Below are 24,871 nucleotides of genomic sequence, written 5' to 3'. Positions count from 1 at the left end.
AGGCCAACTTATAATGTACAGCGATGAGGCCTATTTTTGGCTTAATGGCTATTACAATAAGCAAACTTGCCATATTTGAGCTAAAGAGTAAACCAAAGCCATTCAAGAACAGCCACTACATCCATTGAAAGCAACCATTTGGTGCGGCCTATGGGCTGGAGGAATCATCGGTTCGTATTTCTTCAAAGACGAGGTTGACGTCAATGTAACAGTGAATGGCGAACGCTATAGCGCCATGATTAACGACTTTGGGATACCGGAAATTGAAGCCCGTGGTGTCCATAACATTGGATTCCACCAAGTCAGCGCTACTTGCCACACAGCCCGTGAAACAATGTTTTCACTGCGTCGTCGTTTCGATGAGCAATTTATGTCTCTTCTCGGACCAGTGGATTGAACACCAAGATCGTGTGATATCACACCTTGGACTTTTATTTGCGGGGGTGTGCAAAATATAAATGCTTTGTGGATAAACCAGTTTCGATTGAGGCATTGGAAGCCAACATCACTAAAGTTATTCACGAGGTAACGCCCGAAGTCCTCCAGCGAGTCATTCAAAATGGATGTTTACGGATGGCCGAATTAAGACACAGTTGCGGCCAAAATTTGAAAGAGATTATCTTTAAAAAAATAAATGTCATGAATGGTTCTGCACAAAAATAATAAAGATTGCAAGATCAATTAGATTTTTCGTTGATGTATAGGGTTTTTCAGTAAGAGCGCTTCAACTTTTGAACTTTTTTGAATAAAACACAAACGGTTCGACTTTTTTAACTAATTTTTTTTTATTATCGAGTTTGAACATATACATTTAAGTATGAAATTCGATTTCTTTTGCATGACCACCGCGTGCACGTTTTACGAAGTCCAATCGTTGAACCCTTTTTCGACCACTCTTTTGCATAAATCGGCCGAAATTCCAGCAATTTCGCGTTCAATATTGGCTCTGAGCTCACAAATCGTCGCCGGCTTTTTACTGTAGACCAATGACATCACATAACCTCAAAACGGGACGGCTTGTTAAATGGACCGTAAAATGGCCGTAATGCTCTTAAAGTAGCAGCAACAGAACGATTATTTTCATAAAAAATTTGCACGATTTGCAATCGTTGCTCAAGTGTGTAACGTTCCATGATGGAATGTATACTAATGAAGTTTACAAATGACAAGCGAAAAATAAAAAATATTGCGTCGTTCGCCCTCCCTATCGGAAAAAAGTAGAAGCGCACCTATTGAATAACCCTATATTTCAATTTAAAATCCAATACATCTAAATTGATCACCCTTTATATCCACTTATGCAGATAAATGAAATATGCGCTTCTGAAAAAATACATACACATTTTTATTTGAATTATGTATTTATTTAATGTCATAAGCTTTTATTCAAAAAAGAAATCAATTAAAAATTAAAATGTTCTGAAATAAGCTACCCTACAACAGTTGACTGAATGTGAGTGTCCGCGCAAAGGAAGGTTTCACTGTAGTTAGATTGAAGCGATTTCTGTGGACTCTCTTGTCGCTCCCACGCCAATCGGTTTTGCAACATCGGTATGAGCCGGATTTATATTCGCCCAAGAACTGCCACTCGAGCAGCATTCCTCAAACATTCCACTGTTTATGCTGTTGTAACAACAATAACAAGCACAACTTCCTAAAAAAAAATACCGCGCCACAAATAATTTTGTTTTTTTAATTGTATTATTTATTTATTAAACAATTCTTTTACTCTTACAAATTACAAAAATCAAATTTTATTTATAAACTTATACATTTACATACTTTTTCTCGTATTATGTGTGCGTGTTATACCAAAAACATTTCAACATAATTATTTCTATTGTATTTACAAATTACTTTTATTACTTAACGACTAAGTTTATATCAGTTACTTGCTTAATGCGGCACTTAAAACTAAACAAATACTCTAATGACGCTTTCAAGTGTTACAGAGTGCAATCTGGCGATTTCTTTTATATTTTAAATAAGTAATTAACGTTTTTGGTAGCATTTTTTTACGTTTTTCAATTCCTGATTAGTTCTACCTAAATCAAGAATTTATTTACCATAGTAGTTTATTATAAATTTAACAACTAAGAAAAAACAAAACATCTGTAAGTGGTCATTACATGTATGCTAAATGATCATTTTCTTATTTTACAGGCCCAACAATTATCATTTATACAACTTTTGTCTACTCTAATCTATCCACAAATGCTCGATGGAAAGCCACAAGCAGATGCTCACAGCTTTATCACTATTGAATCCTTTGACTACTGTTCCGAAGCGCTGGCCCATCGACTGCCGAAGTTCTTGCAAGATAAGAGCCAAGTCTCCGAACACAGAAACTGTCGCACAAATTTAGTTACAACTTTCTAAATATTGATTCCAGCTATTTCTACACTCATTTTTGCCCAGACATTTCGCATTCGCTGTAGCAATTTTCTTATTCCCTTTCATCCTTTATCTTCCTTTTCATTCTATCTCTTATTCCACAACTGGCCTTCTTATGAGCCCACCTCGATAGTTTTGTTGCTTTTCGCCATAGCCGTCGTTGGCTCCTTTTTCACAGTCACTCGCTCTTCGCTACTACCACCCGCCATTGCATCTACCGACGATGAGCGCGATACTGATAGCTCTGCATCCACATCACTGCCGCCATATTCGGTATCATTTTCCGCGCCACCAATACTCGTGGGCGTATACAACTCTTCATTGTAGGTTACTTGTCCCATAAACGTACGTATTTCATCGAAGTAAGAGTCATCGCGGTCCGCCTCAATTGACGATGGTGAATCGCCAACACCAATACCTATGCCGCTGGTGTCTGCCTCGTGCTTCTTCAAATGTCTATCGAGATTCGTTTGTTGTCCGAAGCAACGGTCGCACAAATGACAGCGGAATGGCCGCTCCTTGTTGTGTATATTACGCACATGGCGTTGCAGATTCGATGAAATGCTAAAAGCGCGATCGCAATATTTGCAGGTGTATGGCTGCTCGCCGGTGTGCGTGCGCAAGTGACGCGTCAAATTGGCTGAACGCGGAAACACTTTGCCACAGAATTTGCAAGTGTAGCGTTCTTTGATTTTACCTGAGGCTGTGGCTAACATACTGCCAGTGAGGCCAGCAGCACGTAGCACTTCACGGAAGGCCGGTTCGGGCGGAAACGGCATGCCAGCACGATGCAGTGCACCCTCATAGGCTGGCCGTCCGCCCATTGGGCCTAAAAAAGGAAACGGCCGTGGGAATGCGGCACTCAGGGCACGTGTACGATAGAATTCATCCATGAGTAGGGGATGTGGATGCATCGGTTGTGGACAAGAGATGCCACTTGTGGCAGAGGAATTAGCGTCCGTGGCATGTAAATTGGCTGGCTCGTTACGAGGTGGCGAGGGTGAAGGTGTCGGTCCAGGTGAGGCCGTAACCGATGGTGTACGACTACTCTGATAGGAGAGGCGTGATGAGTTGAGTGATGGACGTTGTTGCTTGGCTGGTGTAGCACCATTGCTATGATTGCGTGATGAGTTGGAATCCTGCCGAAGCTCGGATACGAATTTATGCTCGCTCTGCTCAGCCTGATTGGGGAGATCGCTATGTATCGACTGTGCATCTGCGCTAGTGCTGCAACTAGCGGTGCGCGCACGTTTGCGCGTTATACTCAAATCGAGTGGCAATTCTGCGACGCTATTTGTGGGCTTACTGTTTTCTTCGTCGGACGCTTCAGCCGGCGGTGGTGTGCTTATAATGTCAATCGATTTCTGAAAATGTAATAAAATATGGAAGTTAGATATTGCTACGTTCGAGACTGGCCAGTGGAGTGTTAGTCAACTTACCTTATCGTCTTCGGTTTGTTTACAAGTATTGCTCTCAAATGTTGGCATCTCCTCTGGCTCCTCCATGTCTTCATTGGGCGAAACCTTCAATTCCACCGACGAGCTATTCTCCTCATCGCAGTGATTTCGTGGCGAAAAACTCCTACGGTTGTTGAAATTGGGCGAATTGCAGGCGAGCGCCAACCCAAGTGGCAAGGCAGTTTTCAGATCCTCTTCTGCATCATTCACGTGATCTCTTTCAGTATTATTATTCGACTGCTTCTGACTGTGCTCACTGGATGGCGAGCCACCGCCAGCGCGCATATTTTCGCCGAAGGCAAAATTAAGTTGCTGTCGCATTGCTTTCGGCGACGGTAAACTGCTAGGTGCATTATGGTTGCTTGTCGTCTGCATGCCCGGCATACGCATATCCAGATTTGTTTTCGGAAAGAGGAACGGAAAGTTCGAGGCCTGCGCTGGACTTCCCGGAAATATACTTTGCAATCCATAGGCGGCGGCAGCGGCTGGGAAATTCGGAAAGAATGGCTGCGTAGGAAAGAGCAGGAATGGATGGGCTGATGCGGGCATCCCAGCGCCTGGTAGTCCAGCTCCTGCACCATTAACATTCCCCGCAGCAGCAGCCACAGCGGCGTTCATCGATTGCAGTGCAGCGACACGTGACTGCATGGCTTGCTGTTGTTGCGACGGTAAATGCGGCGGCAAGTTGACACCTGATGCAACAGATGCGGCAGACACAGGCGGTGGTGGTAGCGTTGACACGCTGGTGGAGTCACAGAAACGCTTATGCTTCGATAGCGATGTTACCGTACTGAAGCTCTGGCCGCACTTATTGCATTTGATTTGCATGCGACAATCGGCGTGCATGCGCTTGTGACGGCATAAATTCGAGAATTGCGTATACGCCTTGAAGCACACCTCACACTGGAACGGCTTTACCGACGAATGGATGTGCGTGTGCTGCTTGAGGCCGGACGATGTCGCAAATGTTTTTCCGCACTCCGGACACGCGTGACTTCTGGCACCGATGTGGTTGGCACGAATATGCCGTTGTAAATTCGATGGATCACAAAATACCTGTGCCAAAAAATAAACGAAACGAAAATTAAAAATAAGACGGGAGTACACGATGAAGTACTGCGTATGCATATACATACATACATACATATATGCATACATTCGTTAATCTTATAATAAATATAACAAATACATAGGTAAAGCAAGTTTTCGAGAAAAAAGAGATCGAAATCATGAAATGAGCAGCGCTTAGCGTCAAATTGGAATCAAAAAGCATATGGCGGCCTTAAATGTACCGTAACAGAGAACGGTCGCAGCAATGCGATGCGAGACGATACGAAGCCTGCGGAAGAGATGCGAGACGGCAAGCTGTGCTGGTGGTACACATACAACTGCGCCCAAGTGAGGCAAGTCAAGTGAAGGTAAAACCAACGCCAAAGAAGCAACACGATGAAGCGAGGTGAGGTAACGTGGCTGGATGCGCGGCTAGACGATTAAAGGCAAGTTGAGGTGAGGGCCAGGTGATGCGAAATTGTGTTACGCACAACCAAAATTGAGCACGCCATTACAAAGCAGGCCTAAATGAGTGCGTACGTAGTACATTTTTTTAATTTTTTGCCTTCTTTTTTTTGTTGTTTTTTGTGAGGTACCAGTTCGAAGGCGAAGCGGTGGCCACAACACGGCCATAAATAGCCACAAAGCGCTACCGTTTTGAGCGGCAACAACTGCAATGAATAGGGAGGCATATCGATTTACCACCAAATATTGATGATCGTGAATAAAAGTGTGTGCATGTGTGTGTGTGCGTTGATGGCAGTGAATCAATAAGAAATGGGAATGGAAATGAAATTAATCAATCATAGCAACAGTTTTAGACTCTAACAATGAGTGCAGAGCACACATTCAAACCACAATGGCGACAAGACAAGACAAGACATTTAAGTCATATAGCCAACCAGGCATACCGCCAACCCGCCAACCGGCCAATCAACCATCCAACAGGAAAACAAAAGTTGAGAAACAAAAGGCACAAATGTTCGCCTAAACGGATCTGCCCCATATGCAAATGCTTGCGAGCTGAAATTGGAACAACAACATTGCGATGGTGAGCACAATAAGCGCCGAGCAGCAACTTTACATAAAAGGAATTAAAACAATTAAAAAGAAAAAAGTCATAAATATATATAATAAGTATTACGCAAATTCGAGCAAACCAGAGCAGCAGAACTCGAACAAGTAAGCGGGCAAGGCAAGAGCTAAGTGCCTACGAGTATTTGAGAGTAGAAAAGCGCGGTGCGGGACAACTCATCCACCTACAACAATTATTACTTTCAATTGTTACAATTGTCGCTTGGTCTGCGCTGTTAAAAAAATACACTAACAAAAAACCAAAACGTCAAACGTTTCACACCAAACCCAAAGCAAACGCGCAGTACCTTTTTGTGTTTTGTTTTTTTAGTTTTTTGTGGACGCAGTGCGCAGGCGCGAACCCGTCGTTGAAGACGACGGCACAACCAAATGACAACAAATACGCGACTAGATTTGGATTACGGCAACGGCTGCGGGGCGAATTCCGCAATGAATACGATATACTCGTAGATAAATTTGCGCGAATTTGTTGCGCTTGCCGCTGGCACGAAGCTCCGCCGCCCGCCTGCACAGGCCGCACTGACAGCGTGCAGCGGCAGCGGCAGCGGCAGGCGGCAAGCGGCGGCGTGCAAGGGACGTTTCGGTTGTTGCTGTTGTTGGTGGTGTTGCTTTTTTTACGGACACGGGTCCCATGCACGACTCGCTGCTTTTATGAAACTGTTATGCCTAATCATGCTGTCATAATGGCACCGGCTGGCTTGCTGGCTCAAAGGCTGGCTGACTGGCACTGTCTCTCAGTCTGTTATTGTCTGTCTGCTCGTATACATTTCTATCTATCTCTACTCAGACGCGTATGTGCCTGTGTGTGTGTGTGTGTGTGTCGGATTTGATGGTGGCGGATGATCGAAGTACAGCCGTGAAGCCGTGAAGGCTTTATTGTCTTTCATTCCTATGTATGTATGTATGCATGTCTTTTTTTACGTTTTTTTATAGAAAAACAAGAATAGCTCGTGCTATAACAACATCAAATGGATTAGTGTAGATTGAAGTATTCACTGAGGCACTTTTGGGCTAAAGCTTACTTCGACAGCTTTTTTTTTTTTGCTGCGCTCGTTGATATTTTTGTATGAATGGACTTCTAAAGTGAAGTGTTTGCGATTGGTTTGCGCTGAATTGAATTGAGTTGATCTGGTTTGAGTTACGTCGCTTTAAGTTGCTTCATGTTGCGATGGCTTGACGTTGGTCTTCTAGCTGACTATTTGGCACGCCGTTTGCTGTTTTCCTGTAACTGTCAGAATGACTGACTAAATGCCTTGACGCTTGTCGCTCCAAAACACCCGCCATCACCTGAACTCACAAAAGCTCTTTAGCCGCTTCACTGGGCAGGCCACCACCTCCTCAGTGGAGCTGACTTCATAGCGGCATGTTGGTTGATTTGCTTTTCTGTAGGTGTTTAGCGCAGTTGCGCTGGAATGCCATTTATTTGAATTGAACGGTGCGCGGCTGGCAGATCAGGTAAACGCACTACTATCGCCACCTACAACAATGGCGTAGATTTAATCAGATTTTCCATTTTCACCGAATTGTTGGTGCTTTTTTTCTTCTTTTGGTAGTTTTTGTTATTTTGCCACTTTGGCTTATGCCATTGTTTCTACGTATCAGAGCTCGACACACCCCACCAGCATCTTCTGGCAGCGAATGCACATGTCGGCAAAGCGTTCGTTTCATCAATTGCTGCAAATGAAGTGCATCTGTCCGTGCATCACTATCGCACCCCGCTCACCTGATCAAGTGTGTTTCGGTATGTATGCCTGTACACTTATGGGCGAAATAATAGAAACGCGATATTTTCACCAGTTTTGACTACCCTTCTTGTGTTTTTTAATTTTCATTAATTTTTCATAAAAAATGGCGCATTCTACAAAAAATATTAAATAAATCAGAGCTTCAAATTTTTTATAAAATTTATAAATTTCGACGAATTTTCATAAAAATTTCAAACTTTCGGAATCGGATTTAAAAAAATAAAACAAATTCACATAAATTGGGGAAGAAAATTCGAGTATTCGGAATTGAAAAAAAAAATTGACCATTAAATTTTCATAAAAATTTCAAACTTTTTAATCGGAATTTAGAAGAAACAAATTCGTATAAATTCGAAAACAAAATTCGGAATTAAGAAAAAAATTCGCCCTTATATAGCGCATCGAATTTGAGTAAAGGGTGGTTAAATTTCCAGGGCCGATGTTGAATGTGAACCACTCCTAAACGTCAAGTTTTTTTTCAGCATTTCATATGACATTTTTTAATTTCAGACTAACTCAATTTGAATCATGGAAAGATACACAATCGAGCAACGCGTCAGAATGGTGACAGAAAATGGCAAAATTAAATCACCACTTTTCGAAGAAAATCATCTTCAGTGATGAGGCACATTTATGGATGTGGACGATATGTGGTTTCAACAGGACGGTGCCACTTGGAACACAGCTAACGAAACAATGGCTTTTTGCGCGAAAAATGTGATGGCCGAATAATCTCACGTCGCGACGATGCCAATTGGCCGCCAAGATCATGTGATTTGACACCGTTGGACTTCTTTCTTTGGGGTTATTTGGAAGAAAAGGTGTACGTCGATAAGACAGCAACAATTCAAAAGCTAAAAGATGGGACGACATAGAACCTCAATTATGCCTCAGCGTCATTGAAAATTTGGACCATCGGATGGAGGTGTGCCGCCGAGGCCGCGGTGGCCATTTGGCCGATATTTTGCTCTATACGTAATTGACCCATACCAATATTTCTTAAAAAATTGTATTTTATTCAAAATCAATACCGGCCCTTGAAACTTAACCACCCTTTACAATATAGCTCAGTTTGAAGTGACCAAAATTATGTTTGATATTTGGTAATTTTTCCCCTAACTTTATTACGCTTTTTTCCATTTGAAAAAAAATTCATGCATTCGTTTATGAAAAATTAATGAAAATAAAAATAAAAACAAACAAAAGAAAAGTAGTCAGAACTGGTGAAAATATAGCAATCCTATTATTTTGTTCATTAGAGTAAATGCGATGGCGCATGAAATACCTAAGTAGCGCTTACAAAGTCCTCAGACAATGGGGATACAAGAAAAAGCCTAGAAACCCAAAAGTGACCATGCAAGATTGATTATCCAAACAATTGAGCAGCGCGCAAACAAAACAAAAATTCATACAGCTGTCAGCTTACCGCTTACAGTTGCGCGGGTGCTATCTTCTCAGCTGTGCTCAATTTGTGGCACGATCACTCGCTTTCAAGCGGAATAACTACTGAAACAATTACCACGGCGTGCTAGAGTCACGCGGCTGTAAGCTCATCACAATGCACCGATTTGGCTGCGTAACTGTAACCATGAATATCAGCCACAGCTTCAACTTTAACGCTCGATCGTGGCATTCGATCGCTTGATCGATCGATCGTTCGCTGTAATATTTACACACATACATATATGTATATTGACCGCTTGTTGTTGTGGCAACGCGGCACATTGCGGCTGCGCGGTGTAATAATGCAAAGCAGCAATTTTTTTAATACTTTTTTGTTGCATGCCACCGCAGCACTAGCTGCCGCATGTAAGCCATTAAAGTCATCGTTAAAGATGTTTCCTTCTATTGCAACCCTGCTGCTAATGGCACATAACTCGACCGACTTTCACACCATACCTCAGTAGGTTGGGGAGAAAAAGCAACGCGTGGCGTGAATTTGAGGGGCTTGCGGCGCAGTGAAAGTGTGTTGTTAAAGTGTGTGGCACTGTCAATCAGATTAAATACAATGTATAGCTATGCAAATGCACATGCATATATATAAACTTATGCTACTTAGAAGAAGGTGTGTGCGGTGGTAACATCCACACCGAGCAAGTGCTGTACTGCGTTTTGCTGGATTTCTGTTTGACTCCTTTTAACCAAATCGTACATCTGTGCATTGGGGTGCATCAGTGTCCATACAAAGAATGTTGTACTGTTTTTCTATCGAAATTATAAAATTTATTATATTTTAAGTTTTTCGACAAAATATTTCGGTTTAAGTTTTCGTCAAAATTGTACGATTTAGTGAAAGTACGAGGTGAAAATAACTCCAAAATCCTCATTACTTTGATTCCGTTAATAAAATTTGAATGCATATCTTTTAAACATAAACTCTTCCATTATCTGAGGTGAATTTTTGATAAAAATATTTAGGAAAAAAATTAGAAAAAAAAATTATTAAACAAAACATAAAAAAAATTCTTTAAAAAAATTCTATTTTTAGAGGGATTTCCAACTTTTGAAATTTAATTATTTTGATTCCCTTATAAAAATTGTATGCAAACTTTTTAGGTTAAATTCTTCTATCATCTCAAGTGGGTTATTGAAAAAATAAAACAATTTCCTTTAAACCAATTTTGTTTATAAAAAATTAAAAAAATATCTGGGGTGATTTTTTGGTAAAAATATTTAAAAATATTAGAAAAAAATATATTAAAAACTATAAAAAAAACTCTATTTCTAGAGGAAATTCCAAATTTTAAAATTTAATTATTTGGATTCCCTCATAAAATTTGTATGCAAACTTTTTAGCTTAAATTCTTCTATCATCTGAAGCGATTTTTTGAAAAAATACAACAATTTCCTTTAAGCTAATTTTATTTATAAACAATTTTAAAAATTTATCTACTGTGTTTTTTTGGTAAAAAATTAGAAAAATATATATATATTAAAACAAATAATAATTTTAATAAAAATTTTCTATAAAAAAATCAATTTTTTGAAAATATATCCAAATTGTCAAATCTCATTATTTTGTTCACGTTTATAAAATTTAAATGCAGATCTTTCAAGCTGAAACTCTTGCATTACACGGTGTGACAAAAAAAAAAGAAATTAAATATACTTTTATGGAGACCTAGCACGATTTGTGGCTATAGAAAAACTAAAAAAAATGGTATAGGAGAAATTTCCAATACACCCCCAAAATCTCATTTTATGGCCATAAAACCGTTTTTCAGTAGGTTGCTGTGAACAATCCCTCCTAACTTCGCCAATTTCCATCCGATTTCGAATTTGTTTTTTTAGTTCAAAAGAACAAAAACAAGCCTTTTTGACAGTGTGTTGACATTTTTTCTGAAATGACAACTGACGAGACTGTAGACGGAAGTATTCGGAATTTTTTTATTTTTTCTCTATTTTTTCAACTTTGACATAATTTTTGCGATATTATCCGATATTGAGGATGTGTTTTAGTAGACTACTGTTATAGTGAATTTAATTCTGCGTCGAATGAGCTATATGTGACTGTAATTGAATTAAAATTCATAGAGTTGTGCGAATTGTGCGAGTTTTAAGATTTTATTTTCTTTACTAATTTTATAGCAAGTGTCAGTATAAACACATCATCAGTACGAAACAGTACAGGTTTAAAATTTTAAAATATGTCGGGAAAAACTAATCTTCATTTCAAAAATGTTTGCTAGACCTGCTCCGTTTATAAGAGTCATCACAATTTTAGGGATCCTTGTCGGGCCTCAGATTCGAAAACTCATGCGAGATGAGAAATTTACGAGTAAGCTCAGTGCAGTGGAAAGACGGGCATGGGAAAGTTTTAAATCATTGTGTGAGAAGTTCCTTGGAAATAAAAAGAGCTCTGATTATGTTGAAGTCGTCAAAGAGTTTTTGAGTGCGTACGAAAAAATGGAATGCAATATGTCCATCAAGATACACTTTCTACACTCACATTTGAATTTTTTCCCGGAAAACCTGGGCCAGATGAGCGATGAACAGGGTGAAAGATTTCACCAGGAGATAGGAGTCATCGAAAAACGTTTTCAAGGGAAGAACTCCATCAACATGCTTGCTGATTACTGCTGGTCCTTGAAACGTAAAACAAGTGATGACTCTTATAAACGGAGCAGGTCTAGCAAACATTTTTGAAATGAAGATTAGTTTTTCCCGACATATTTTAAAATTTTAAACCTGTACTGTTTCGTACTGATGATGTGTTTATACTGACACTTGCTATAAAATTAGTAAAAAAAATAAAATCTTAAAACTCGCACAACTCGCACAACTCTATGAATTTTAATTCAATTACAATCAAATATAGCTCATTCGACGCAGAATTAAATTCACTATAACAGTAGTCTACTAAAAAGCATCCTCAATATCGGATAATATCGCAAAAATGATGTCAAAGTTGAAAAAATAGAGAAAAAATAAAAAAATTCCAAATACTTCCGTCTACAGTCTCGTCATTTGTCATTTCAGAAAAAATGTCAACACACTGTCAAAAAGGCTTGTTTTTGTTCTTTCGAACTAAAAAAACAAATTCGAAATCGGATGGAAATTGGCGAAGTTAGGAGGGATTGTTCACATCAACCTACTGAAAAACGGTTTTATGGCCATAAAATGAGATTTTGGGGGTGTATTGGAAATTTCTCCTATACCATGTTTCTTAGTTTTACTATACCTACAAGTTGTACTAGGTCTCTATAAAAGTATAATTTCACTGTCGCACAGTGTTATCTGATAAGATTTTTTTATAAATATTAAAAAAAAGTATATAAAAAATATTTTTAATAAAATTTAATTTATAAAAAACGCTTATTTTAAAGGTATTTCCAAAAAAATATTTCTAATAAAATCATATTTATAAAAATCTTTATTTTTAGAGTTACTTTCAAATCGATTCAACTCAAGTAAATCTTAATATTTTACTGAAATATTTTGAATTTAATATATAAATAATTGGCGCGTAACCCTTTTTTGGGCTTTTGACCGAGCTCCTCCTCCTATTTGTGGTGTGCGTCTTGATGTTGTTCCACAAATGGAGGGACCTACAGTTTCAAGCCGACTCCGAACGGCAGATACTTTTTTTATGAGGAGTTTTTTCATGGCAGAAACACACTCGGAGGTTTGCCATTGCCTGCTGAGGGGCGACCACTATTAGAAAAATGTTTTTCTTATTTTTGGTGTTTCAGCGAGATTCGAACCAACGTTCTCTCTGTGAATTCCGAATGGTAATCACGCACCAACCCATTCGGCTACGGCAGCCGCCTAGCCTAAGAATATAAGCAATAGATTTTTTCTAGATACGTTTTGTTGTCGCTGTGTTTTGTCTTTGATATTTGTGCGGGCTCAAGAGCTTGTCTGAATCTACTCACTAAAACTAAGTTTGCTGTTCTCTCAGACATTTTCCGTTGTAATGAGTTGTTTTTTGTGTGTACTGCTAAAACAGTTTATGGACTGAATACTCCTTTTAGGAGAATGCCAGCCCCATGTAGTGCCTATTCTTCTTCCTTAGACTTTGATTTTTCCTACTCTAAGTCAACTTTTAATAAGTTACTTATAAGGCCTTTATGCAAATCTGTCTATCATATAGCCTGTAAGCATCTTGCATGTTGATGAGTAAATAAAAAAAATCTGATGGATACGCTTCAAACTTTTTTTCATGCACCCTAATGTATGTACATACATATTTATGTTAAGAGTCCAAAAGTCACAGCTCCAAATTTCATCATTACTGCACTTTAAGTGCTTTGGATGAGTACACGCCCTGGTTTTGAATTTTTCGGGCTCATTTTTCTTTTGTTCCTTTTTAATGTTATTTTGTTTTATATTTAAACAATACATTCAATATTTCTATTTTTCATTTCATTTTTAGTTGTTGTTGTATGTATTCTGTTACGTGTAATTCAAAATTAAGTGACCGAAGGCTATTGATCTACTAGAAAATCAAAAGTATTTTATCATCAGCATCATCAACTCCGCGGAGGCAGCGGTTGCTGCAGCGAGCCAACCGAAGTATGTTTCTTTTTTTTATTCTAATTTTTTGAATTCATTTTTCTCTTCAACTCCTCATTGTTTCATATTTCATGCTTTGCTCAGTTTATACCACATTGTAATAAAATCAATGATTTTGACATTTGTCGTTGCTATGATTTGAAATGGGGTACCCTGTCCGACAGCGCTAACAATCATTCAAGTCACTCGATTTTTTTTTTGTTTTTCTTTTTTTTATTTTGTTTTTTATTACTCTTTCATTTGGCGTTGGTTGATCAATCTTCACACTCTAAACATTAAGTACCGTGACATTCCATTAATTTTTATCTTATTTATTTCTATTTTCTTTACTTTTCTTACTTTTGAAAAATTAACGCACGCTACATAAACTTGAATTTGTTGAAACCATATTCAACTTACATAAATACATACACACGTATGTATGTATGTAAATGCGCTTGCGTTGAAGGAGAGTGGCGCATTAGCAGTTGTTGTTGCGAGCCACAAGATTGTCACAAAGAAGATAAATGGACGAGGCGGAGTCTCTTCAAAGTCAACAAGCAGACAAAGCGGTAGAGGTTAGCGTTAGAGAGGTGCGGTTAAGAGGCACAGCGCTATTGCTGGACAATCTAGTATTTCGCTAAGACGCAAAACACGTCAAGTTGGCAGCCACTAGCGAACAGCCAACAGCCAGCAGCCGCTCTAGCTTCGGTTAGTAAAATGAAGCGAGCACGCGCTTGTGGCTATTTTGGAGGCGATTGACTAATGTGTATACAAATGATCAACTACTGTTCGCTACTGTGCGATTCTATGTATGTGCAAGGACGGCACAGCACACATGGCTTTAGATAAAATTCAAAATAGACGCGTGATCGAGATTTGTTTTACATAATTCAACCTTTGCTGGCAACTATTAATAGCAGACTCGCCAATAGAACAACCTGCACCTGCTAGTGTAGTAAACTATTTTGTACAAAAAAGTGAGCGTAAAAGATGGCTGAATCTTGAAAGATCAAATGACATGCAGAAACCGCACGGAAGTGAGTTGAAAATTGTACGCCCTGTAAGTCGCCTCTGGTCAAACAATTTTTTTTATAAAGTGTGGCTGCTCATACTCCGGGAAGTATATTTGGCCGAACTACTATTAATTCGTACCCCTATGATTTCTTATCACACCTTATGATCAGAAAGTACAGGGAATGTTTAATTTAAACGAACCACGCACGTGGAACTGGTCCATATTTTGTTCTTATGTTGGTAGAACTGTAAGACACACATCTGTTATTTTTTAGCGCCATCGGATCATTAGTGTTTGCCTGGCCGGCCGGAAATGTGGGCAAACAATTCTTGGATTTTGCAGGATGATAAAGCACCATCGCACCGAGTCCAAATTGTGCTGAATTATTTGACCAAACACCAAGTAAATACCATCGTGCAAGCACTTTATGCACCTAATATGGTCCCGTGTGACTTCTTTTTGTTTCCCAATTTGAAGTTACCACTTCGTGGAAGGAGATTTCAGTCGATAGAGGAGATCAAAGAGCTGAAGGCCATCCATTCGTCGGCCTACGAGGGGTGCATGGAGCACAGATCTCCAAGTTTAAGCTTTTTAATTGTTTGAGGTGATTTTTTGGCAAAAATATTAAAAAAAACTTAAAATAATGGATATTTAAGAAAACATTTTTGATAAAATTGTATATTTAAAAAACTTTATTTCTGCAGTTTTTCCAAGTTTTCAAATCGTATTATTTCGCCTCAATTGATAAAACTTGTTTGCAATCTTTTTAAGCTTAAACTATTCCTATCTGAGGTGAGTTTTTAAAAAACAATTTTTAAACTAGTTTTATTTTAAAAAACTTAAAAAGAAACTCGTTATGTGAGGTGATTTTTTGGTCGAAATATAAAAAACATTTTTTTTTATTTTATTGAAAAAAAATATTTTTAAAAAAATTGTATGTACTCGTATAAAAAACTTTATTTTTAGAGGTATTCCCAAGTTTTCAAATCGCATTATTTTCATTCCGTTGATTCAATTTTTATGCAAATTTTTTAAGCTTAAACTCTTCTTATCGGAGGTAATTTTTTGAAAAAACAAAATGTTTAAAACTAGTTTTATTTTAGAAAATTTAAACAGAAACTCGATTGCGCAAGCCAGCGACCGACAGAAGTAGAATGCCACTGGACTGCAACCCACCAGGATCACGGCGAAAGGGACGCCCTAACGTATCTTGTCGACGTAGCCTTAACGAAGAATTTTAAGATATTGACGAATCTCTCTCTCGGACCCAAATTAAGACGAAAGCAAGAAGTAGCCAATATTGGAAAACATTTGCTTCAGCAGTATGCGCTCAATGACGGCGCGATGGCAGCTAATAATAGTCATAATTTCGAGTTTTGAAATAGCATCATTTTGATTCTGTTGGTAAAATTTTTATGCAAACATTTTGAGCTTAAACTTTTCTATCAACTGAGATGATTTAAAAAAATGTTTAAAATCAAAATTTATTTATAAAAACCTCGATATAAACAGACAACTAATGGAGCGAATAAAGGTCAAAATAAAGATTTCCAACACTCAAAATTACTTTTTTTTATTTAGTAAAAAAGTGATTCGAAAACAAAATTGCATGATTAATTTTGGATCACCTTGTATATTCACATTATGAAATATTGAAATATATTATTCATTAGACAAACATATATAACCTTACTGTGTTCTAAGAAAAACGAATTGAAACAGGAAAAAGGAACAAATGTTTTCATAGTAATGGCGAATAATGGCAATGAAGTGAAAATAGCTTCTCAATTAATATTGCTTTCTAAAACAATAAAATTTCTTCAATTTATTTGGTAAAATTTATTTTTTAATTTCTATTAACTTATTTATTTCTGTATAAACTGTTGAAAAAGTAGATAAAAATGATTTTAATTTAAAATTTACCTTTGTGCAATTCTCACAGGGATACTTTCGTATGTCGTTATGTACCAAGGCGCGATGCTTCAGTAATAAAGGACGATGGCAAAAGGGTTTGCTACACAAGTCACAGGCAAAATCGTCTTTTCGAAATGAATGTTTAGCTACCAAATGATGGTCCAAACTGTAAAGAGACAATATTGAAATTTTATTTTTTAATTAAATTAATTATGGCATTTCATTAATAATAAATAAGTAATATTAGTATGTACCATAGTCTCAGTACAGTATGTACAGAGTTCTCAGCATAAAAGAAGCGTCGCGAAGCCAGTCAAATGGCTGGGTAGATTTTTTGGAAAAAAATTTCAAATTGTGGCATGGAATAATTTAAAGCAACGAAAAGGTATTGAGAGCCTGGGTAGTTTTTCTATTACATGGCTGGGTAGTTTTGAATTTAAAAAAATCAAATTTGGATTTGTTGAAGCTTTAAAAATGTATGGAGTTGTATATGTTCAACAGGTTCAAATTCGCAGCAGACAATTTTTCGATTGAGTCCAAGAAAACTGGTTCGAGTATTAGGAGGCAATTTTCAATTAGGGGCAAAGTAATATATAAAGCTTAAATGAGAGCTTAAGAGCAAAAGGGAAGTTTACATTAATAGTTGGTTAAATTTTTTAGAATAAAATTTCCAAGTTGTGCCAAAGGAATGTTTAGGAAATGAGTGGAAGACGAGAAATATGGTTGGGTTGAAGGCAATTTTCTGTCTGAAATCAAACTCGTTTTGTTTTTATAAAGAGTGTACGCATTAATTTTTCAAAGTTAGTTCTCGTCTATGCTCACTCATAATAAATTATTCTATACAGGCGGGAATACAGGCAAATAAGGTAAAAAAATCAAAAATGTTTGATGATAAAATGATTGAATTTGAAAAACAATTTTTGTTATCTGACAGCCGATGGCCTATGCTGCTAGTGCTGCTGCTTTCTTATATTTGTATAACTTGTTATTATACAAATTTAATAATAATAAATAAATAAATAAATAATTTTCGAACAGATACAATGCAGTTGTCATAGCTGCCGCCATAGCTGCTGCCGTAGCTGCTTCTGTTTTGCTTTTGTGTTCCAAGAAGACCAGAGATATTATATAGGTCGAGTGGATAGTAAACCGCATATTTTTTCAAGAGTCGTTGAAAGGTCCTCAACTATTACTAGGTTGTCTTGATTTCAATGAAAAATGTGTATGAAAACATACACATATACCAGGGAATAAAAAATGTTCAATGTATAAGACTTGCTCGCCCATAAGACATTTTTGGGCACTACCGACATCAGCGTTTCAGGCGCTGTGACTTTCAGTGCTTTATTTTATTAGGCCTCTATTGGGCTTAATGTGGAATTCTAGCATAAAGATGTTGAATAAAGAGGTCGCTGATTCGAAAATTCAGAAGATATCTATAAAATGTTGCTGATATTTCTTAACAACTTTCATATATGTAGTATACATAGATGTAGAAGAACATCAAATAAGTCTTTAAAATGCCATAATACTGCTTTAGTTGTTACATGTACTCCGATTTCCAGGAATACCTAACTTACAATCATAGTCCAGGCGCAATACAAATACTTTTTATATAGTATTTTATATATTGCATGCCTCCCACGCTCATGTCAACTTTTCACTCTCCACCCATCTCCACGAACATAAGTGTTTGTCCACTCATTCGCCTGTCAACAATTAGCCAAATGATGTTCAATATTTAATGTACGATAAGATCGCGCCGCTTCCATACAATCCCTGCTAGCAACCAGCGCTTTGTGGACGCAGCTGTTAGAAGCCATGCAAACACACGTCAGGATTTGTTTGTGTCCTTGATGTGCTCGAGTGTTCCCACCCACATATGCACGTACGAGCATACATCGAATCCACAATGCGAGCAGTGATGATGCTTATCGCGCGCAGGCGGTCATCGAGTTGAATAGAATTGAGCACACCGCGTAATGAGGCAGCGCATGTCAAGCGCGTCTAATACAATGTGTGTAGGTATGTATCGGGTGTTTTTTTTAGCTGCATAGAAACTATCTATATCGAAAAGTATGGTTTGTCAGCTGAGAATGGCAAACTGTGCTGGCATGTCTGTTTAGTAAGGTTGAGAAAGTCATCATGAATCGCTGAACGCCTACAAATTATGGAAATTTACTTAGAAAAAACAAAAACCTTTGCGAAGTTCATAGCGCAAATTGTTGAAGCAGCTGCCGAAATGTCGACTTCTCATCTCGTTCTTTACTTTTTGACCTTTGTACTTCGACTACGTGGAAAATTTGACGAATGGATCTTGTATTCTTCTTGTTTGGCGCGCCAACCGCTTAAGTGATTATGGCGGAGGTTAACAAAGCGCGCCTATCATTTCTTTCTCGCGCTAACTGACACCAGTTGGACACACCAAGTGAAGCCAAGTCTTTCTCCACCTGATCTTTTCAGAAAGAGGAGGCCTTCCTCTTCTTCTTCTACCACCAGCAAACGAATACTTTTAGAGCCACAGCGTTTGTACTCCTTCGGACGATATGACCCAGCCAACGAAGCTGCTGGATCCTATAAGGACCTTGGCTTACAAAAATATGTTGCCTTTAAATTACAGCTCGTGCAAGATTTGAAGCCAAACGACCATCGTTTGTGTGCTGTTTGCGCTCATTTAGATTTATTATTTAGATTTATTGAAAAAATTAATCAAAAATTAGACTAATCGAATGGACCACGCAACTCGTAGTCACGGCGGACATATGCCGGATATTAGATAAAAAAATAAATGCCATGAAATTGCCTACCAGGTTAAAAAAAATCATTCCAACTATACTTATGTATTGTAACTATTATCATTTCGAGTTAACAAGCTCTTAAAAAAACACCCGATATAAGGACACGGAATGTGAGCAAGTCTCTGCCTGTGTGTGTGTGTATGTTAATGGAGGTGTTGTTATTTGCATTTGTTTGTGTATTTGGCTATTTGCGTGCACATCAAAATGAATGAAAGCACAAATATCAGATAAGAGCGCCAACAAAAAGGATGGCGGGAACGCTGCGATAACCAAACAAATAATGAACACACATACATGTACATCTATGTGCTGTAATGGTAAAAGTGAGCACGTACATATGTAAAACTCAACTTCTCAACTGGACGGTATACACGTCCATTTGTATTCCTACTTCTGACCTCTTTGGGGATGTGACGCTCATGTAAAATTCAGCGAATCACCAGCTGTCACAAACTTTGCGTACAAATCTGCTTCTATGCATTCATACATGCATACATAAAAATAAAAATAAGCGTAAGGACATGCCGCTTGCAAGTGGGCATGAATGTATGTATGTTTCCTCATGTGGCGCCTCTGCTGTGCAAAGTGCCCATATGTGGTTGGAGGCGGTGCGAGTTATCTGTTGCGTGCCGTCACATTTGCCCATTTAATAATGACAGAAAATCAAAAATATGCATTAAGCGACCACACGAACGCAGGACTACTGCTCCTGCAACACAAGTGGATATAAATATTCGTATATTACGTTGTATTTATATTTGTATTTTGTATTTGATGAGTGGTGACGGTGACGGTGACACAGTAGCCTGTGTGCCATAAGTTGCATGTGAAATATCTTCTGCCCGCTTGAGCGCATATATCACCTTTTGTGACAGCGTGGCTCCCCTTTGGTTTTGTGCAAACAAATCAGCGCCGCAATTGTGCTGGTGCCCCATTTACCCACACCACCTTCATGCAAGCGGACGATTTCATGTGTGGCATATATGTATGCATGTATGTACATATGTACATAAACACTTCAACAATTGACTCTAACTGCCTAGCAAACAAAGCACTGTGACCAGAGTGGCGAGGAGCGGGAAGTGACTAGACATTCAGCATTCAAATAAGTCTACTCAAATTGGAAGACACTCTGGGGTATCTTCTAACAAACGAAGGACGCAAACAGTTTATCACTTTCACGTCTAAATATTTGCATTAGTTTTACAATTCACTTTTGTTTACTAAGTTGTTTAGCTTTGTAGGCGATAATTGGAAGATTTATTGTCACCAAATAAAGCGATTAGTTAATAAACAGAATGAAGGTGTAATAAAAAGAAAGTTCAGCGTACTTTGACTTCAATCATTTAACGCGGAAGGCTGGTAAGCAGATTTATGAAGACTTCAAGGTGTCAAATCTGGGGCTGGTATATTTGGACTGAATTCCAAAATTCGTTACCAACAGGCAACTATCGCAATTATTTGACGGCTTAAACGCTGGAGTACTGATTATATTTCGTTAGTGCTAATCGTCGTCCATTTGGCGAAATGTTCTGAGAACTGTGTTTTTTACAAACAAAAATGTAAACTAATGCCATGTAATTAAACTTTCCATTTATTATTATTAGTGTTTGCTTAAGCGCCGATTATGAGGCGCATAATGCCAAAGTCCATGATTCCTACTTTTTTTTCTTCCATCGTTAGCTGTTTGTTTCGCTTGCGTCCAGGTGAGATTGTTGCTGGATAATTAATCGAGAAGGCTGCGTCGCCAGGTTCTTTGGGTCATTATCTGCGCCTGTAACCTTGAGGGTTCCACTTTAAGGCCATCGCTGGTATTTCTTGCACAGGTTTTCGAAAAGCATGCTCGGTCAGGGCTCCATTCCTCTTACGGATTTCAATATTGATTGTGATCTGATTGCATCGACTGTGTAAGTCAATGTTTGCTATCCAGTTTTCTGGATTATTATTGCACGGAGACATATCTTACAAAAGCTTGCAGTTTGGATGACATTTCCTTTAATGTTAGGCAGGACTTGCAGCTGTGCAATAAAACAGATGTAACATTTGGGCTAAAATGCGAATTTTGACTTTTCGGTAAAATGTTTGGAGTGCCATACGTTTTTAAGCATTGCAAAGACTGCTTTTGCTTTGTTTATCTAGTTGATATATCGGCTGTGGCGCCACCATTTGCAGTAATTTGGATACTAAGATATGTAAGTTCCGGAACCTCGTCGATCTGTTGGCCAGCAATGGTGCTGGCGTTGATATTCGTAGACAGTTTCGTAATATTGATCTTTAATCCGTATTTTGATCGCTCGCGTAAATGGCTTAACTTTGATTGCAAATGGGACTACTTATCTGAAAAAATCCCTTACCGTGAAGCATTTCAACGATATGTATTGTGCTGACGACATCGTACGCAGCAAAAAAAAAAATTTAAAATGACACTTTCAGATTCTGAAAGGAGGAAGATGTAATTGGACCATGCCCAGCACAAATACATAACCGGAACAAGCATTAGGGCAAACATATGTTACCAGAGGAGGAAATAAAACTCAATTAAATAGGACAATCACTAAAATTTATAGAGGAAGGTGGGCTCAGAGAAATAGCTTGAATCAATTAGATCTTTAGATCGTAGTGTTAAAGCCCCTCATAATCATAGTCGTCGAATTAACAAACATTAGCACTCTAGGGTTAAAGAAATGTTTGGCTATTGCGATTAGAAATCGAATACAGTTTTTGCACCATTGCGTAGCCTTGAATGAGACAAGGATTCAGCACAACTTATCAGAGTTGAAGCAAAAATTACCGCATTTGGCGAAGCGAAAAGTTCTCATACATCCTGACAACCAACCGGTGCACATTTCCGCAATATTAATTGCAAAATGTAACGAACTAAATAACATATTGCTTTCTCATCCAGCTGATTAGTCAGATTTTTCAGCCGCGATGACTATTTTCCGCCTCAAAATATATATAAATTTATGAGAAGCTTTTTAATGCCAGAGATACACTCGGAGGCCTGCCATTGTTTGCTAAGGGATCGCTTTTTTCATGCCTGAGTTTTTAGCCCCAAGCACTGTCGAATGTTAGTCACGCACTAACCTATTCAATTATTCAATTTCTTTAGACTAAGGAGTTCCTCTAATTCTGGCAGTACAAACTCATGGACTCTACGAGTATATCTCCCATAAACACTACCGTGACTCAATAGCTTCTGATTTGAAGTAAAATATCCATATCCAAATGATTGACTAGAGATGCTTTCCATTTCAATTCAACCGGGCTATTCGGGACATGTTCTTCGATTTCGATGTAACTCAAATATGTTGCTCTCTGGTCAAAATAATGAGACACGTATTTTTTTGTTCGCCCGAAAAATTTTTTTTTCAAGATTTATCGGCAATTTTGTTTTTCGGCTCAAAATCGATTTTTTCAATTATATAAGAATTTTTTTTGAAATGCTCATAACTCAGTCAAACATGAACCGATTTTAATGATTCTGGGTTAAAAATGATCGTCATTACTTACAGAGCGACTTCATGTACAAACAATAGCAAAAAAGTAGTTAAAAATTTTTTTGGAACCCAGAATCATTAAAATCGATTCATTTTTGACTAAGTTATGAGCATTTAAAAAAAATATGAATAGACATTTTAATAAGCAAAAGGGTCTGGAGCAAGAGCTGACCAAAACTCCCAAGCGACCGTGTTGGCTCAACCATCATTCTCATCATCTAGCATTCTAATAAAAATATTAGATTTCAACAAGTCTTACCAATCCAACATCAATCAACAATCTTACAAAAGCATTTACTCATTCAATTCCTCCCTGATAATCATTGATGGCCCGCCAAAGTGCGCCATTGACAGCGATAACTCGATTAAGCCATCGATAAGCTTCTAAAGTATTGAGTGAATGAGACTACGAATGTCACAAATAATGGCTTCCTTTATATGAAATTAGTTGCTTATTAGCAGCACAAATATAAATATGAAAACAATGGAAAAGGGTTATTTTAATTACAAGCATAATCAGTTAGATTGCGATAAACATTGCCCTTTACTTGGTAGAGCGTAAGGCAACATTCAATGAGTTATAAGTGAATGAAATTGAGAGGGCATTAATTAAGCGCAAAGCGGCTGAAAATGTGGTGCTTTCTTAAAGTATAGTTACACATCGATTCTTGGGCTACAATAGAACACAATGCAATACTTGCAAGTATATCTAGCATATCGCTTTATATTTAGTAGTGGGTATGTACAAAGGAGAACAAATACAATACGACAGAATTTAATTAGCTAGGTGTGAAATTGGATCCAAAGTTAAGCTTTAAAAAATATGTAGACAAAAATTGTATAAACACTAAGTTGTGAACTTTTCCGGGCATTCACATTATGAATATGTAAAACATTAGCAGTTAAACAAGAACACTTGATAATTCGAAGTTTTATTTATTTTGTCGCACCACAGGTCGCATCTTTAAGTACCTTCATAATACTAGTAATAATAACCAATAATGATACCATTAAAAACGGTACGTCTTCTGTCACAATTCCACACAAGCACACTGGTAAACTGGTAGGTGAAAATAAAAAAGTATCATTTCCATGAATAGAAGTGTTAATTGCAAGACCATTTATTGCTTTCATTCGCTCTCACTCTCATACTGGTACTCGTATATTCAGCACTGGTTAGCGCCACAAGGTAATCTAAATTAACTTCCTAAAGATATTCTGAGGCTATTTTGCTTTTCATACTGACGTAGGCATGAATGACTGGCAATCGTATAATGCAATTCTTTCCACAAAAACTATTAAATTAATTGCTTTGCCTTGCGGCAAACACGACACACTTACATTTCCAAATCTTGAAAGGTTTTATCACAAACTTCACAACGTATATCGAAACCGTTTTCGTCGTCGGTCAAATCAATGCCATCCACTTGTTCGCTAAACGAACGCTCCTTGTTGTATTCGTCGTCGCCAGTAGTGTTGCCGCCACTGTAGAGGGATCCTGTAAGCAAAATTTTAAAAGAAAAAACAAAACGTCAATAAAATTGATGATCACAACAATGCTGTAGTGGATTACTTACAAATATCTAAGCCTTACGATACGATTGAATATAAATAATATTAAATAAATAACTCAAAAATCCTCACAATCATTAAAAATAAATGAATGCAAAGCTATGACAAATATGTTTCAACTTCATTGCACATTAATTACTTATTTATAGGTATCCATATGCAAGAGTGTATTTTATTGTTTTGGGTCCAGTCGAGTGCGCAACTTGCTTTCGGCAAGTGATTTATGAGCGCAACTGCAACACAATGCAACTAACTACTCGCGCCGCTGCTGCGAGGCATCTTTGTTAGCAACAACAATAAGACGGACAACAACACCGCAGCGCCAGTTGTAGAC

The 24,871-nt window shown here is 37.9% G+C and overlaps 1 protein-coding gene across 1 annotated transcript in view; it reads right to left on the bottom strand.

The window, feature by feature from the left end:
- Positions 1-1,791: 1,791 nt before the first annotated feature.
- LOC129248358 (transcription factor hamlet) overlaps positions 1,792-24,871 on the bottom strand; it is a 75,838-nt gene continuing 52,758 nt past the window's right edge. The window contains exons 5-8 of the mRNA XM_054887884.1: positions 24,307-24,463; positions 16,677-16,833; positions 3,834-4,907; positions 1,792-3,758 (exon numbers count right to left, since the gene is read on the bottom strand). Coding sequence (XP_054743859.1) covers positions 2,508-3,758; positions 3,834-4,907; positions 16,677-16,833; positions 24,307-24,463 — 2,639 coding nt within the window. The 3' untranslated portion in view covers positions 1,792-2,507. The remainder of the gene's footprint in view (positions 3,759-3,833; positions 4,908-16,676; positions 16,834-24,306; positions 24,464-24,871) is intronic.

The sequence above is a fragment of the Anastrepha obliqua genome, chromosome 5 (genome assembly GCF_027943255.1).
Source record: "Anastrepha obliqua isolate idAnaObli1 chromosome 5, idAnaObli1_1.0, whole genome shotgun sequence".
NCBI classification, from domain to species: Eukaryota; Metazoa; Arthropoda; class Insecta; order Diptera; family Tephritidae; genus Anastrepha; species Anastrepha obliqua.
The sequence above is the reverse complement of the archived record's forward strand: the minus strand, read 5'-3'. Positions and strand labels throughout refer to the sequence as shown.